This window comes from Kogia breviceps, chromosome 15 (genome assembly GCF_026419965.1).
Source record: "Kogia breviceps isolate mKogBre1 chromosome 15, mKogBre1 haplotype 1, whole genome shotgun sequence".
NCBI lineage: Eukaryota > Metazoa > Chordata > Mammalia > Artiodactyla > Physeteridae > Kogia > Kogia breviceps.
The window spans coordinates 81,774,267-81,792,160 of NC_081324.1; the positions used below are offsets into that span (position 1 = coordinate 81,774,267).

Below are 17,894 nucleotides of genomic sequence, written 5' to 3' on the forward strand. Positions count from 1 at the left end.
GAGACAGAATAAGCGAGGAAAGAATCAAGATGATTCCCGGAAATAATCAAGATGATTCCCAAGTTTCTCTCAGTTAACTAGGTGGTAAGAGTGACTTACTGAGATGGGAAAGACTGGAGAGAACCAGAATTCAGAGAAAAGAGAAATCAAAACCACCTCCATTGAAGAGAAGCTGGTCTTAGTTTATTCCTCCAAAAGGGAAGATGATGCTTTGAGGATCAAGGTTACAGTTTCCTCTGACGCTGTAAACCACTGCCATCTACTGATGCAAACCAAGGATAAACACTTTGGGGGTGATTTCTCTTAAGTTTTCACATAGATTGAATATACTGAAATAGCTTAACAAGCACAAAAAATTCTTACAATATCTTGACAGGCTGAAAGTATATTACCAGACTAAGCTGGAGAACTGGAAAACATACAAAGTCAAAATGAATCTTGTGCAATATTTAGGTGATCTGCAAGTGCACTGACCACATATATATTTGTGGAAAGACAAACTATCTTCCTCTAATGTTTCCTTCCTCAGTTACTAGCACCATCACCACCTGGGCACCTAAACTAGATATCCTGCCAGCCAGTATCTTTGATTCCATACCCTACTTCACATCCATCCCAATATCTATTAAGTTATCAAAACCTGTTGCTTGGCACCTAAACCTGAGGCTCACTTTTCAAACTATACATGGCTGTAATTCCTTGCCCAAGGGAGATTCAGAGTTAATACTTTGGGTTGAGACCTGGTAAAAACTTTTAAGGAGGGTTCCCAAATAATTCTGATGTGCACCCTTGCTTTAAAACTCCTACTTATAAACTCAAAATCTTCCCCTCATTATTCTTAATGCTACAGCCTTCGTTATTGTTTGCTCTCATTAGCTCTTACCTATCTCCAGCCTTCCCATTCTGACCTACTTCCTACATCACTACCAGAATTTCCTCTCTAAGTCCTATTTTTGCTGTAAAATCAATGGTGACAAATGGTTAAATCTAAATAAGGTCTACAGATTAAAAAACTGATATCATACTGTTATCTACTTTCAGTTAATTGGAATCATATTAAAAGAATGCTCTAAATTTTATAAAATAATCACTCAAGTATTTAGGAGTAAAGAGGCATCATTTCTGCAACTTACTCTCAAACAGTTCAGACAAAAATGTGTGAAAGTATAGATACAGACTGGAAGAGGATAATGCACATGTGATAACAAACATTTGGAGAATCTGGGTAAAAGCTAAATGGGAACTCTTACTAGTCCTGCAACTTTTAAGTCTGGAATTATGTCAAAATTAAGTTTAAAAAATCCACTGGTCAAAACACTTCATTCTGAGTTGTACTTTTGTTAACACTATTAAGCAAGCTGTTAGGTCATTTATACAAACTTTGCTGTCCTAGGTAATCAACGTGTGGGTACACAGGCAACACTATTCTTTTTTCTGGAAGACCTATGACAAGGTAATTTACTTTTGTTTTTCTTCTGTTTGTTTTTTCGGCTGCGCCAGGCAGCATGCAGGATCTAGTTTCCCTGACCAGGGATTTAACCCGGGCCCCCTGCATTGGGAGGGCAGAGTCTTAACCACTGGACTGCCAGGGAAGTCCCGGTAATTTACTTTCAAAGGCCAAAACTGTAGAGCACAGGCCAAGAGACTCAGCACTGAATTCTCATTACAATGAGTAAGACAAAGCACACTTTCTCCCACAAGTCAGTGTAAAGGTGTTACTATGAGACAATTCACAAAAAGAAAACAAGTATTCTGAGCTCAGGAGGGTGTGAAAAACCACAATGATTTGAATAACCCAATGTAATAATCCCCCAGCAAAAAGATTACACAGTTCTGATTGGCTTCAGGGGCATTCTGGGTTGCCTGAAAACATGGCATTGACCTATAGCAAGGAGGACCTTTTTGAGATCTGTGTAGAGCTCTGGCATTGCAGTGGATTCACTAACTCTTTAAAGCCCAAACCTAGATCCTTGGCTAAGATCCCTGGCTCAGTGTTATGTCAAAGTATTCTTAAGTAGAGCTTTTAAAGTCATGAGATTACCCTTAGCCATCAACCAGGTTTGACAGTTGCAAGTTTGACCTATTTGTGCCAAGAACCAAAACAGGAAAAACTATGTAGCCATTAACTAGTATTCTACAAACTGCTCACTACAACTAACTGTCAAATCAAGATTAAGTTCATTATCTCACCAGCACTAGTGTTCCACAATATACTAAAAGTAATAAGCACAATAATTCAAAACACCTTGTTTTAAAAAAAAAAAAGAAAAACACTTACCAACATGAAGGGAGGTGCCAAAACACTTTGAAAATTTTACAGAAAACCTGATTCGTTTGGATAGCACTAAAAATCTGTTAACATAATTGATACACGTGGGCCTAACTTTTAAAACTCTTAAGTATGAGCCTTCAGAAAAGGACTGTATTCAGATATACAATCTAAAATAAAATGACAAACTCAACTCACCAGCAATTTCTACAATATCACCAGGAACTATGTCTTTAGCTTTAATCCGCTGTACACTCTTCCTGTCTTGTCGATACACTTTGCCCATTTCAGGCTCATACTCCTTAAGGGCTTCGATTGCATTTTCAGCATTTCTTTCCTGTAAAAAAGAAAACAAAAGATAACAGTAGTAAATACAGCCTGCCACTGCCAAGTGTTTCTAGCCCTAGGAATCAAATTTTAGAGTTGTAAACTAAACTTAAAAAGAAAAAACACAGGAGATGCATATTAATGACATTCGTAATAAATGATTCACATCTTAAGGTAATAAACACTAGGCCCTTATGATTTTGTATTAAAAATGAAAAAATAAGCACCCGAAGAAGGGTAAGGAGATAAAAATCAATGGAAAGAAGCCGTTATTAGAACCTGCTGTCCCTATGCACACTGTGCAACATGGCCCTCACCTTCAGCTTCACACACTCACATCATTATATCAATCTTGACCCCCATGAAAGGTGATGGTCTGGGGTTGGACTGCCCAGGCTCAACCCAGGCTTTTGCACTCCAAAGCTATGTGACTGTGGATAAGTTACATGACATACAGCTTTATGGCCTACAAAACCAGGACACTAACAGTACCCACCCTCAAGGGTTGTGAGGATTTTACAAATGTAAAATGCTTAGATTGTGTTTTGGCACACAGTAAATGCTTTCAGTGATAAATTAAGAAAATCCAGTTACATCTCACAAATTCTAAATCTCTCACCAGTACTAAAGACCAGTAAGTGGCCGGAAGCACTGCCAGTCATATACCATATTTACCATAATATTATATATGAACATGTCAAGACTTAGTCACACACAATTTTTATTTCCTAATTTCAAGATGAAAGATGCAGAATTCAAATGAGCCATGTTGAAAAAAAAAGTTAAGGGAAAGTTCGTTTGGGGGGCGGTGGGGGAGTATGTGTGAAATTTGCCTTTTCTCCTTTTAGAAAATAAGCAATTAGGACTTCCCTGGTGGTGCAGTGGTTAAGAATCCACTTGCCAATGCAGGGGACACAGATTTGAGCCCTGGTCTGGAAAGATCCCACATGCCATGGAGCAACTAAGCCCGTGAGCCACAACTACTGAGCCTGCACTCTAGAGCCTGCAAGCCACAACTACTGAGCCCGTGTGCCATAACTATTGAAGTCCTCGTGCCTAGAGCTCGTGCTCTGCAACAAAAGGAGCCACCGCAATGAGAACCCACACTCCACAACAAAGAGTAGCCCATGCTCACTGCAACTAGAGAAAGTCCGCATGCAGCAATGAAGACCCAACGCAGCCAAAAATAAATATAAAATAAATTTTTTAAAAAAGAAAATAAGCAATTAGAAGGAACAAATCTACAAAGCCCATGCCCAGTTGAGGTTACTCAGTGGACAAAGGAAATAATTCTTTCATTTCTCTCACATCTTTGCCCTCCAATCTAAAGCTCTTCAGTTTAACCTTTATTTGGATAAAATTTATGCTCAATACCATGCAATCTCATTTTTCACACTGTGGTAAAAATTAAGTCCCCAAACCTGCTTAAAGAGAATTTAGATGACACAAAACTGAAAGCTAATGGCATGTGTCTAACTTTTTATGTATGCATTTCTGAGAAAGTACAGGAAACCTTAAATTTGGAAAGTTCATGATAAAAATAATTTAAATCCCAATCAGATCTGCTTAAAGAGTGAATGTATCTGTATCACCTTATAATTAACAGAAATACCAGCATATCTAACTCTAATTAATGTCACTGCTAAAAGGTCCTTCAGGTTAAGTTCAAAAGTTACTGATACTGAAGAAGAATAAATTCTGAGCATTGCTGCTATTCAATTATTGAAACTGGAAACTACTTTTTCCTCAGGATTTTTCCCCTTGAATTTATGAATTGTGGCAGTTTTATTTTTTTCTCCTTCCTCGAGGTAATGTCAGGTAGAGTTTAACTGGACTGACCAAAGTTAAGATGTCCAGGAGCACTGTACTTTGCTTCTATTAAAAATCAGGGAGGGCTTCCCTGGTGGCGCAGTGGTTGAGAGTCCACCTGCTGATGCAGGGGACACAGGTTCGTGCCCCGATCCGGGAGGATCCCACATACCACGGAGCAACTAAGCCCGTGCGCCACAACTACTGGGCCTGCCCTCTAGAGCCCGTGCGCCACAACTACTGAGCCCACCCACCTAGAGCCCGTGCTCTGCAACAAGAGAAGCCACCGCACCTCAACAAAGAGTAACCCTCACTCACTGCAACTAGAGAAAGCCCGCGTGAAGCAACAAAGACCCAACACAGCCAAACATAAATAAGTTTATTTAAAAAAACAAACAAACAAACAACAAAAAACAGGTCAGCTTGGGGAAAAACAAATATACCTAACTTACTACGAACAAAAACTTAGAAGACCTTCTACGGTTTCCTTTGTTCTAAAAGTTACAACTCCTACCTCATCCACTCAAAACTAAATAGGTCTAAATGTCATTCCTCAAACACACTTTGTACCTCTCTGCTCATGCCACCCCCTCTCTGGAATATTCTCCCCAGCTTCCACCCACAAAAGTCCCATTTCTTTATAGTTCTTCCAATTGCTTGTCAGCCTTCCTTGATGACACTGATCAGAAATACATGCCCCACCCCTCTCAAATACTACCTTACACTGTAATTATAACTTTCATTACTTCCAGAAAGCAAGAACCCTATAATATTTATTGCTCATACCCTTCTGTATATTATGTAATAGGATATCCATCAAAAATATTACTTTTTTCTTTAAGCTAAGACATATCTAAAAGTCCTGTGAAAATTGCTGTAAAATTTTACTTTGGAGTTTAGATCAGCCTGGCCCTGGATATAAATCCCAGATACTCTGTGTATGTACTATCTGTATGGCCTTTGATAAGTCAATCACTCTGAACTTCTTTCTATGTCACATCTGTCCAATGGGAATATCATTTGCCTTACAAAATCACTCTAAGCATGAAATGGGAATATATGAGGTATCTACTATGTAACTGACATAAATTAATTTAAAAATGCATATTACTAACTTGAGAAGGACAATCTAATGCTATATATTGTTTCTTTTGCCTAAATTATTCACAAAAAGATCATTTATATTTAAATAAAAGCAATTAAAAAAATCAAAATAAGAGGAATGTAGTACAATTAAAAATGTCTCCTAAGTAGGCTTCCTTCTAAATGAGCTTACCACATAAAGGCCTTCATGTTTATTAATAAGATCAGAAGTTTACAATTCCAACAGGACTAAGTATGTTTATAAGATGCTTCCACTTTAAGAATAACAGATGCACTCTATTTTAGTCCTGAAAGAGGTGACTATATCTATCAAAAATCTAGAAGATCAATACTTAAAAGATGAATGAGAGGGACTTCCCTGGTGGCACAGTGATTAAGAATCTGCCTGCCAATGCAGGGGACACGGGTTCGATCCCTGGTCCGGGAAGATCCCACATGCCGCAGAGTAACTAAGCCCGTGCACCACAACTACTTAGCCTGCACTCTACAGCCTGCGAGCCACAACTACTGAAGCCTGCGCTCCGCAACAAGAGAAGCCACCACACTGCAACGAAGAGTAGCCCCCGCTCACCGCAACTAGAGAAAGCCTGCACACAGCAAAGAAGACCCAATGCAGCCAAAAATAAAAAGATGAATGTGAAATATTAGTCTGGGTTTGTTAACATATACCAAAAACAAAAACCTAACACATCCACAGTCTTAAAAAAGTTAAATTCTCAAACTAGCTATCTGCAGAAGATCAATCATGCAAATATGAGGCAGACGTGTGATCCCATTATGTTTCTGTAGTAAAATTAGCTTCCATTCTGTGAATAAAAAAGTCCTGGGTGCTGGGAAGTTAAGGGAAAATAGCCAGGAATATGCTCTGAAGGTAAAATTATTTAGGATTGAAACAATTTTTATAGCTAAATACATACACATGCACACACACACACACCCCCCAAGGAGAATAAGTTTTTCACAGGAAGCAGCTAGAAAATATAAAGAGAACACTGGTTGTCAAATTTTCTGGTTTTCTTTAAGTAGCTTCTTTATCCACTGCTCTTAATTCCATGCTACCATGAAGGATAAGCAATTTTAACAGCAAAGTATATATGCATGAGGTCTAAAATTTTGCCATTAAATAAATTAATAGATAAAAAACACATATAGTTCCACAGATGGTTTTAACACAGTTTATATCACTTACGTAAATTACCAAAATTTCGCACTGCAGGAATTTTTGCTTACCTGCCATACACCCACAATTGCATTGGCTACTAATATAAGTAAAATCACAAAGGGTTCTACAAAAGCTGTAATTGTTTCTTCACCTTCTTCAAACCAAGCCAAAACCTAAAAGAGAAATGGCATGCATTAGAACTGTAATGTGTTCTTACAACAAAAGCGGCTGGCATTAGAGGAATTATGATGATACATAAAATCTCTTTTCTTACCATCCTTAGAAACAAAAGGTAGCAAAATGTAAAGACACAAACAACAAGCTTGTATCTTGTTCCCAATAACTCTTAAGACTCAAAACTATAAATTTCTTAATAATACCCTTAAGAACTAATTTATTTTTTCATGTAATAATTGGTTTAAAATCCAAAACAAATACTTTTGGGGAACTAAATCCCATTCATTTTCTGTGTATATTTTTCAAAAGAAATAAAACAAATTCCTGATTTGTTAAAGCAAAAGGCAGTCACGAAACTTTGTTAATCTGGTTAATATTCCATCAAATAATACCTATGTGGCACAAATTCATAGTAAAAACAACTTAATCACTGACTCAAAATTAGAGTATATAAACTGCTAATGTCCCACGTATTTTCAGTGGTGTTGCTGAAGGTCATTACCACAAGGTTGTTCTGCGATCAGGAATGTATTTTGAAGGTTATCCTCCATATGATATCTAGTATAGGAACACAGCACTTCAGAGGTGACATAAATCCAAAAATGTTATACCTGGGCACAGAACACTGTCCCAAGAAAAATGAGCAGAGAATTAACTTCTAGCTCACATAAGCCACACTGTACTTTCTAACTGAGCAACCCTAAGAAGAGAGAACCCAACACAATGAATCTTAAAATAAACAACATAGTAAAAGAGGCATCTAAATGGTTAAAAATTTAACAACCAATTTTTGTGGAAAACTGCCAATCCAAAAAGGATGTTAAATGTATCTTATGATACAGTCTGGGAGGTAAGATTTGCCTTTGCCTTTAAAAAAAAAATTTTTTTTGTGGTACACGGGCCTCTCACTGTTGTGGCCTCTCCCGCTGCGGAGCACAGGCTTCGGACGCGCAGGCTCAGCAGCCACGGCTCACGGGCCCAGCCGCTCCGCGGCATGTGGGATCCTCCTGGACCGGGGCACGAACCCGCGTCCCCTGCATCGGCAGGCAGACTCTCAACCACTGCGCCACCAGGGAAGCCCTGCCTTTGCCTTTTAACACTGCTTCAAGTGTTTGTACACTACACAATGAAAGCTTTTCTTTAAAAGATCTATTCAGTAAACAATGAAAGCACTTTTGCAAGTAAAAGAGGGTAACGATGAATTAACAACAAATATCAATTTGTCAGGCAGCTATGCTCACCACTATACCACCAACAAAAGAAATATCAATTTGAGCAGGAAAAAAACAGGAGACCCAAGGCCAGGTCCTGAAAGACGCCAATCACCACTGACAGCTAATGAACCAGGGCAAGCAGAACACCAGAATGAATATAAATTGTTGCTGCAAGCTTTCAGCTGGGCATTCTTGGTGTTAAGGCCAGGCCTAATGGCAGGATGAAAACTTCTCTAGGAAGTTATAAATTTTGATAGATGCAAGATCACAGCTGCCTTGATACTAGCCTTTCAAACATTTGCCAAGGAGAGCGTATCAGAAATAAGAAACTTAATTAGCTCTTGGGAGAGAAAAATTGCTCAACTTGAAGAGTAACTAGGACCTTTAGAAAAGGTCAGTGAGGCGTTAGCAACTGTAAGATAAGCTTCACACCTTGTTAAAGTGGGTATGAATTTCCCTCTTGGCAGCTAGGCCTGAGAAACAAACTTAAAGCAATATCCCACATAAGCTGCAACAAAGGAAAAGACTAAAGCAAGCAAGCAGTGACAGGACTATCAAAGCAAACCTCTACTTTTCAAGAAATGTGTGGTTCCTGTGCACAAGTGGTATGTATCAATAATGCAATAACCCTCATCTGTATTATGTAGTAGCCTTTTCTTACACTATGTGACTTTAAATGTTTATGTGTAAGAAACACAGGCATTCATAGTTATTTGAGGGTTCTGTACAATGTATAATTACTGCCTGATGAGAAACTAGTGGGCAAATCTCTTAGTGTGGAAGGACAGTGCTGAACCTATTTAACACTGACAACTACCAATTTTCTAATATTTTAAAAAATATTTTGAAACCCACAAATAACCCAAAGAATTAAGTGCTACAACTCAAAATAAAGATGAACCGTATTTCATTTACTGCTAAGAACCAATCCAGTCAATCATGTTCAAATCACATCGTGCAGTCCTTCATGGTTTTGTTCTATTGAAAAGAAAACCTCTCTTGTGTAAATGGGAAGATGATGCTGACCAATGGAAGATCCCATGAGATGGGGAAGGGGGTAGTGAAGAGGGAAACTGGATGAGTGACAACTTATTATGTCTTATTAGCATTACAGTACAGACAGTTCATAATTATGGTTTACCAGAAGTTATACAAAATATACAGGGGGCGGAGAGAATGTTTCTAAAAAATCTTTATTGAGAACAGATTGGATATAAAGGATTATCTGTCTGTATTTCCTTTTGTTGACTATTCTATCCCCAGGGGTCTAGAAGAGTCTCTGGTACATAGTTGATGCTCACTATGTATTTATTGAATAGATGCATGAATAAACAAAACAAAATCTCATACAACGTCTAAGGTACAAGTCCCTACCTGGCAGTCTATGAACTTAAACATTAAGAGAGCAAAAAGGTAACCAACCTCATTAACAATATCAAAGCGAAGTGGAAGGAAAAGCTACTGCAGTATAATTTTAGGCACAGTGTTTCTTCTTTCTTTGCTTTGTACTATTAATACAGTAACAGTACTTCTGGGGCTTACAGTATCCAGCGACAGCAAGTTCAAAAGTTTCAAACTTGTCAATCCTATTCAAAGTAAACACTTGCTAGGTTACTTTATTTAATTTTATTTATTTAACTTTATTTATTTAGTTCCCTGACCAGGGAGCGAACCTGGGTCTTGGCAGTGAAAGCAGAGTCCTAACCACTGGGGATTCCCTTGCTAGGTTACTTTAGACAGGGTAGGGTACTTCTAATTGTTATATGGAAGACTGATCTCTGTATATCACCATAACTTCTCAGAGTACAGCCAAAAGATGCCAGAGAACAGGTTTTAATGAATTAAGCAAATTTTAATCCAAGGTAAAAAGGCATGTGCTGGTATAAACTAGGAGACAGTCATGGTACCATGACTCACTTATCTACATGTTAGGATAATGTGCAGAGCTCTTAACAACATTAAGAAGAAAATGAGAGATCATAAGCACATTCTTAAGACTGAGGGTCTTAAAACATGTATCAGGTCTGCATTCCTCCTTGTATCCTTAGAAATTTGCAATGCCTTAGGGCCCTCAAACATTTGCTCAATGAAGGAAAAAATTTACATCAAGAAATTTAAAAAGAGGAAACAGAAATAAGAAAGTATCACCAGTAAGTGTTACAGCAATTTTCTGAGGTGAGAAACAAAAATTCTTTCAGCCATTATAAGAAGAATAGTATGAATTAGACTACAGATTCTCTTGTGAACCAGACATAAAGCTTATGTGAAAACTCTTCAATATTTTCAGATTTGAAAATACAATCTTCTTTAAAAGAAAACAAAAAACACCATACACATTCACCTTTCAAACCATATTTTAAAGAGAGGCTCTAAATAAATTACTTAAACCAATCAGTAAACTGCCCATTTTGTCCTTCAAAATAATTAAAAGAAAACACAGGAAAAATTTAAAATCACTACATTATCAAATACTTCTTGAATATATCTTACTGAGAAAACCAAAGTAAACATATTTCATGTATTTTGGAAATGCTACCAACACAAACTCATCCAAATATTTGTTATACCAAAAGCACTAACCTGGGACTTCCCTAGTGGCGCAGTGCTTAAGAATCCGCCTACCAATGCAGGGGACACAGGTTCGAGCCCTGGTCCCGGCAGATCCCACATGCCGTGGAGCAACTAAGCCCGTGCGCCACAGCCACTGAGCCTGCGCTCTAGAGCCCACGAGCTACAACTGCTGAGCCTGCGTGTTGCAACTATTAAAGCCCATACGCCTAGAGCCCGTGCTCCGCAACAAGAGAAGCCACCGCAATGGGAAGCCGGCACACAACAAAGAGTAGCCCCCGCTCGCTGCAACTAGAGAAAGCCCCCACGCGCAGCAACAAAGACCCAACGCAGCCAAAAATAAATAAATAAATAACAAATTAACTGATTAAAGAAAAGAAGCACTAATTAAGAATCCCTTCAAAGGTTCCAGTAGGAAGAAAAGACAAATTATTCAAATGTAAATCTAAGTTGAGAAGTACCCTGGTCTAAGAAAGTTTTATTAGCATTTTAGGGTCAATCTAAGTAGCTGAGATAGGGAAATGGGAGTGAAGCTTATGCAAATTGTGTTACAAGGGAGGACTTTATGATTCTGACAGATGAGACAAATATGGTCCTCAAGCTCACTTCCTTCAGGTAACTGTCACCTTAGACACCTCTCCTGACTGCCTTATTTGAAAACTGCACTCCTTCCACAGGCTCCCCTATTCCGCCACCACCAACCATGTTATTTTTTTTCCACAGCACTATCTCCAATACAACAGTTTATTATATATTTTAATTTTATCTGTCTCCACTAGAACATCAGCTCCAGGTAAGAGACCGTTTATTTCGTTCCATGCTGTATCCCCGGTGTTTGTGCTATGTACCTAAGGTGCTCAATTCCTAACAAAGCAGGGAAGAGAAAAAAGAACAGGCATCCAATTAAGCAACCATATGATGTGTTATATGAACGGCAAAGTTGGTGAACAAGGGGGATGGAAAGAAAAAGTGAAAAGGATAGAAAGGTACTGAAGGAATTTCTAATGTTACTTCACATACAATGGGAGATATATAGCTCACTTCTTCCAATCCAAGTGACAAGTTAATTAAACTTTATCCCTACAGGTCACAAGTATAAAACATTAATGCTGTTTCCTACTTTCTGCCAATGCAAAATATTAACTATGGTTAACACTTTACTACTTAGATATTTGAAATGTATCACTAAAGCCTAGTATTTCTTAACTTGAGCAGAACCTGATGATGTATCATATATAGATCATAAAAACTGCCTATTTGCTTCTCCAAAAGAGCAAGTATATTTTACCATTTTTCCTTTTAAACGAATAGGAATGAACTGACTACCACAAAAAACTCAGTGATCTTTTCAAAGGTAAAGAAATGTGGAATGAAAAGGGTCAAGTATAATGTAGCAGTAGTGCTAATCCCACATGAAGAAAATCAACAAGTTTTGTATCTGCAATTTCTTGATCAAACAAATCAAAGCAAATTAAGTTACAGTACTTCCTAAACAATAAATGTTTAAACTTTTCTGTTTAGCAACCCATAAAATAAAAATGTAACATAGTTCATTTCCTATGCAATAACTTCATGTAGTTACCAAAAAGGTAACTCAAATTTCAACTCCGAAACACAGCTCTATAAAACTATAAAAAGCAAACATCCTACCTTACAACAAAATTAAAGCTTTTATTAAAAAACCCATTTGAGGGAATTCCCTGGCACTCCAGTGGTTAGGATTCGGGGCTTTCACTGCTGCGGCCGGGTTCATTCCCTGATCAGGGAACTACAGATACTGCAAGATGTGCAGCACAGCCAAAAAATAAAATAGAATAATAATTTTTTAAAAAAATTTGAAAATGCCCAGAAGATTTAAGCTCCTTACTTCAAAGTAAAACTTACATCATTATTTCAAAATATTAATATAAAGTCACTCAAACTGGCCACTCAAGAGATCCTATACAACCCAAATAGTCAACAGCTTGTCTACTGGAAATAATGCCACTGATGTTACAACACTGCCTTAAATTACACACAAATAACGCAATAAAAATTTATTTTATCTCTTCTTGTATATAGCAGCTGATTAACTTCTAAGAGATCCCCGATGACCTTATTGAAGCCCAGTATTAAAACTACCAAGCTTGAGACTATTTTAAAATTATGTAGAGCCAGCTTAAACATAAACATTATACTACGTCAAACGCATTATTCGTTTTGTTCCACGACAATGTATTGAAAGTAATTAATCAAACAGCTCTATTCCTTTATCTGAATTGGTAAAGCAGCAGCCACTTACTGAAGGGGAATTTTTTTTAACCAAGAAAAACAGACACGTATAAGGTACGGAGTGATTAATTCAGGATGCTTAATGATTTGCTATGATACTCTCTTAATTTTATTCAATGAAAACTGTAGAAAACATTCGTGAGGAATTAATTATTAACGGCTACACATCACTTGGCTAACATGGCAATGACATATTAAAGTCTCATGGCAAAATCTGCGTACAGAAACTCCAAAAAAGTTCACCTCTTGCCAATTTTTTCCCTTCATCTAAAGTAAAGAAATGCCCACCGCTTCCTGTATTTAGTTCTCAAAATAGCCCTCTAGGGTAAGGCTGTCAATAAAGACAGAGTCCCTGAGGCTTGCATGCTTACAAACACACAAAAATGAAACCTTGAAGCTGTGTCAAGTTTGCAAAGCCTGAAACAAGTTATCGCACTGAGTGAATTTCACTTCCCATCTTGGTTTTTATAAGAATAAAATACTGTACTTTAAGAACAAAAGGTATCTCATGCTGTTAGGATTAGGACCATCTGTGTCCTATTCATGACCATTTTTAGGAAAACTTCGAGGTCCAACAATGTCCAAGAAAAAAAAAATGCAATAATAAATCAATATTGAACACACAAAAAATGTTAATAATAACCTAAAATTATCCTTTCCAACTCCCATCACCTTTCTTCTGCTGTTCTTTGCATTTCACCAGTTTCTTAGCAACCATACAGGACTCAAGCTGGTAAGCACATAGAGAACATGAAAAAAGTTTTTTCTTTTTTTTCTTTTAAGATCTAGAACCAATTGTACTAAACCTTGTTCTCTCAACCTAGGACCCACTCAAGACAGGGGTCCAATTTAGATAAATATACTACCCTAAAGGTCAGTGACCAAATTTGGTCAACAGTGGTGCCATCACTGCCGTCATCATTCTTGTCACTGTCAGAAACAACTGTCACCTTGCCATTACCAGGGAGAGCAACTGGAATATTCCTTTAGTAAGTTCTATTTACAGACTACAAAGAGCCCAACATCATCTTAGTATGATCTTACACAACGGAAGAACCCAAAACAGAAAAAGCCTTCCAATAAAGAACTTTTTTGATATTAAAAGCTAATAAACCACAAAAATTTATAAGACCCTGCCTGCCGCATTTGGGAACAATTTCTAACTGCAATGCCAATGTCAGACATCCATTTATTTTCTGTACGCGATTGGCTTCAAATGTTTTATTTATAAATTTAAAATACCTAGGGAATAAAAAAAAAAAACAAAACACCAAAACCCCACACAAAACATGAAGAAACAGCTTAAACTCCAAATATAATGTTCTCACTCAATAGACATTTGTTTCCTGGTTTCTCATCTATGGTATAGTCTCAACTTTTTGGAAAGTAAATTTCTTTATACTTACAAAAGATATACATGCTGCCAACAATAAAATTCTAACTAGTAAGTCTTCAAACTGCTCAATCACAAGTTCCAGCAAGGTTTTTCCTGTTAGAAACAAACATATCTGTTGTAAATGTCATCTTAAGATCAGCACACAAAGTGGGGGAAGAGACGTGTTAAGATTACTCACCTTCTTCAGCCGGTAACTCTGTAGAATGTAGAAATTCACCAGGCAACGTGTCAAGAGGAGAGGAAGAAAAACATTTTAGCACTCTGCCTTTACAAAAAGAATTACTAAATTATCACTGTCTTTGAAAGACGCACCTAGATATATGAACATTCAACCATATTTAACAGAAACCATACCAAAATGGTACCCCAAGAAAATATGCAGTATTGATCTACTCCAAAACGTGATATCTAATCACCACCTAAGCAAGGCTCCTGAAACAAGGAGTCATTTCAGCTCTGTCATCACTTCTGCCAGATGTGTAACTTTGGGTAGCACAAGAACGGTCAGAGGCATTCTCAACTACAACGCCTCATAAACCGGGTAGGGACGAGAAAATGTCTCGCAGGGCTCAACCCAGATGCAGGAGGCTCATCCCTCCCTCCGCCGGGGCCAGATGCTGCTGGTGAGAAGCCGTGGAGCTAGCTGCGTGCGGGGAAGGTCAAGGGCTGAAGCCACGAGGAAGTCGAGAGGAGGCGCAGACCCGACCCCGGCGCCCCCAGCCTGCAACCCCTCTCCCGCGGGGCCGGCGCGCGAGCTCAACCCGCCGCCTGCAGCCCTAGGCAGGCGCGGAGCCGAGACCCACGAGGTGGAGCTCGGTCAGCCATCTTTCCTGGATCTCGGGCCCGCGCCTAGCCGCGCGGCGCCGCTGCAGCCCCGGCGCCGGGCACCTACCGTTGGAGCCCCATCTCTCCTTGAGCTTCTTGACCTGCTCCAGGCTCAGCCCTGTGCTCTCGTTGACGCCGAAGTGACCCAGCACTTCCTCTACCGTCTTTGTGTGCGCGTTCTCCATGGCTGCGGGGGCCCGGCCGGCCTCGCCTCCAGTCCCCGCGGCCTCCTCGCCTCCGCCTCGCACTCGGGCCGCGGGCTCGTGCCACCCCGGGCGCCCAGGCGCGGACTGGCCTCTCCCCCCTCCTCCTACTCCGGCCGCTTCCGCCTCGCCGGGCGCTGAATCACCCCGCGCCCCCTCCCCCAGCAACCGCCCCTCTCGCAGCCCGGCCCTCGCCGGTGCCCGCCCCGGGTACAGCTGGACGGTGGGGGGGCCTCCCGACCCTCCCTCCCCTCGTCAGAAGGGAGGGTCTCCTTCACCCTCAACCGCCCGCCGGGAGTGCAGGCCGCGGCCCCCAGGCCCCCTCCCCGTTCTCCTGAGGTGATTCTCGGCCCCGCCCGGGCCGGAGGAGGGGGCGCTCGGCCGACCCCTGAGAGCGGAACGGAGCAACGGAGGAGAGCCGGCGGGGTGATGCGCGGCGCGCTCGCCCTGTCCCCTCAGCTCTGCACCCCCGACAGCAGTGGAGGAAACCGCAGCGGAGGGGAAGGAGGTGGCGTCGGGGACGGCTCCGCGGCGGCTGCTCTAATAGCATTTATCCGCCGCTGCCTCCCCTCTCGCCGCCGCCGCGGCATGTGGACGCCGCTCATTGGCCGAGAGGGCCCAGCGCGGCGCGGGAGGCGCGGCCCCGCCCCCTCCCTCAGGCTCCCTCCCTCCCGCGCTACTTGCGCCCACGCGGCCGCGCAAGCCCCGCCTCCTCCCGCGCACCGCCCCCAGGAACCCGGATCGAAGCCGGCGTGCCCGCGCCCTGCGCGCTCTGACCGGCTGTTCGGCAGAGAGGCCTCGGCTTCTCTTTGGCTAATGCGGATCTCGATTCCCGCCCGGCTCAACCACCTGTAGACGTAGAACCCAGGGAGGTGGAGGGCTCACGTGGGCTCCCTGCACTCGCTGCCCCAAGGGAACTGCCTACCCTTCAGAGTCGGCCTCGGGTTGGGGTGGGTGATTGGGAAGGCGAGGCCGAGGAACCTTACGAACTCGGCGCAGAGCTTCACCGAAGCGCGCTGGGGTTGGTGTCCTTGGCTCGTTCCCTTGCCCTCCACCCCCCAGGGCCGCACTGTGCAACCCAATCTGTGTACTTCAGAGCCCCTCTTAGGAACCGAGGGGAGGAATTCCGTCGTTCACTTCCCACACGGCCAAAATCCCTCATCTGTCGCTTCAGGAACGCCGCATCCCATATTGTTTTTAATATCCCACACAGCCTTTGATACATGTCTGCATGGAAGTCACAGATTACGCTACTGTAACTGCTAAATAAGCGAGAGTTGTGCTAGAAGGTGCCTCACTTGGGCATTGATTAAGGCTATTTTCTAGACTGCCCCTTTCCCCAATAGGGGAAAAAAGGAATTTAATCCAAAAATCTATTCTTAAACCACAGATAATTTGCTCTTGAGGTCTGTAGAAAACCTACCTCAACAAGGACCTACAGTATAGCACAAAGAACTCTTCTCAATATTCTGTAATAACCTAAATGGGAAAAGAATCTGAGAAAGAACATATATATATATATATATATATATATAAAACTAAATCACTTAGCTGTACACCTGAAACTAACACAACATTGTAAATCAACTATACTCTAATAAATAAAAAATAAATTTTTAAAAAAACCTATGTAACAGCAAGATAAAGGGAATTTTGCCAATATAAAAAAATTAGACAACAGAGAAAGGGACCTGCACATTGAATTCTTGAGCAAAAGGTGAACACATTCGCATCACAAAGGGCAGTTTTCTTAAGGGACTATGTTGCAGAATGAAGCATTTAGTCCACTTTTGTGTTTGGCTATGGTGTACCATCCACAGGAGCCAAGGCAGAACAAAAATCACCTCAGTTGTCCCAGATGGCTCAGTTTCAGGACTTAAAGTCCTTTAACAGATGCAAATCATAGTGCATTACCTAGCTGAAAAAACCAGGCACGTCATTTTATTTGTCATTTAATTATTTCCAAGGAGTGGAGGCTGGTATACAGTTTTGATTGACACTTGGAAAAGGACCAACAAAACCCTACATGAAATAAACAAAAATTCTAGTGTATGGCAATGCACTAAGAGAAGCAAAGTGGAAACTGGTTAGGTCACAGGCTTGGAGCCTCTTCCAGCAGGGACACGTGGCTGCACGGTGGGGGTGTGTGGCTGGTGGTTCTTTGCCCCCTCAGACCAGGTCTGCATCACTTCTTACCAACTCTCCTGCCTCACCCCAGCGAGTGTAAAAGCACTCCAGGCAGGAGGATTGTTACCTTTCTCAGCCTGGAAATTATCTTGAGCGTTTGACTTTGCATCTCTGTTCTGTGGCTTGGTCTCTGCTTGGGGTTGTAAGTGCTTCTGCTTCTTGAGCTTCTTGAGAGGTTCCTGATCTGTGCTTTTGTACTGAATGCTCTTCCCTAGATCTTCGAGCTCCTAGCTCCATGTTATTGTTCAGATCTCAGCTTACATGTTACCTCCTCAGAGATGTCTTGACTGACTAAAAGGGCTACCCTCCCCAGTCACCCTCGCTATCACATTATTGTTTTATTTTCTTCACAGCACTTATCTCTGATGTTGTATTTTTTGCT

The 17,894-nt window shown here is 40.9% G+C and overlaps 1 protein-coding gene across 4 annotated transcripts in view; it reads right to left on the reverse strand.

Annotated features, from left to right (window-relative positions):
* ATP2A2 (ATPase sarcoplasmic/endoplasmic reticulum Ca2+ transporting 2) overlaps positions 1–15,907 on the reverse strand; it is a 63,461-nt gene extending 47,554 nt beyond the window's left edge. For 2 of the 4 annotated variants that reach the window (XR_010837039.1, XM_067015863.1), the window contains exons 1-3: positions 13,545–13,903; positions 6,740–6,844; positions 2,468–2,606 (exon numbers count right to left, since the gene is read on the reverse strand). Coding sequence is in view for 2 of the 4 variants with exons in the window: in XM_067015863.1 (XP_066871964.1) it covers positions 2,468–2,555 (88 nt within the window). In the remaining 2 variants the exon portion in view is untranslated. Of the gene's footprint in view, positions 1–2,467; positions 2,607–6,739; positions 6,845–13,544; positions 13,904–14,307; positions 14,391–14,475; positions 14,494–15,189 lie in introns of those variants that run through there. The other 2 variants (XR_010837038.1, XM_059039551.2) reach the window with 2 other exon arrangements.
* Between the last annotated feature and the right edge of the window lie 1,987 nt (positions 15,908–17,894).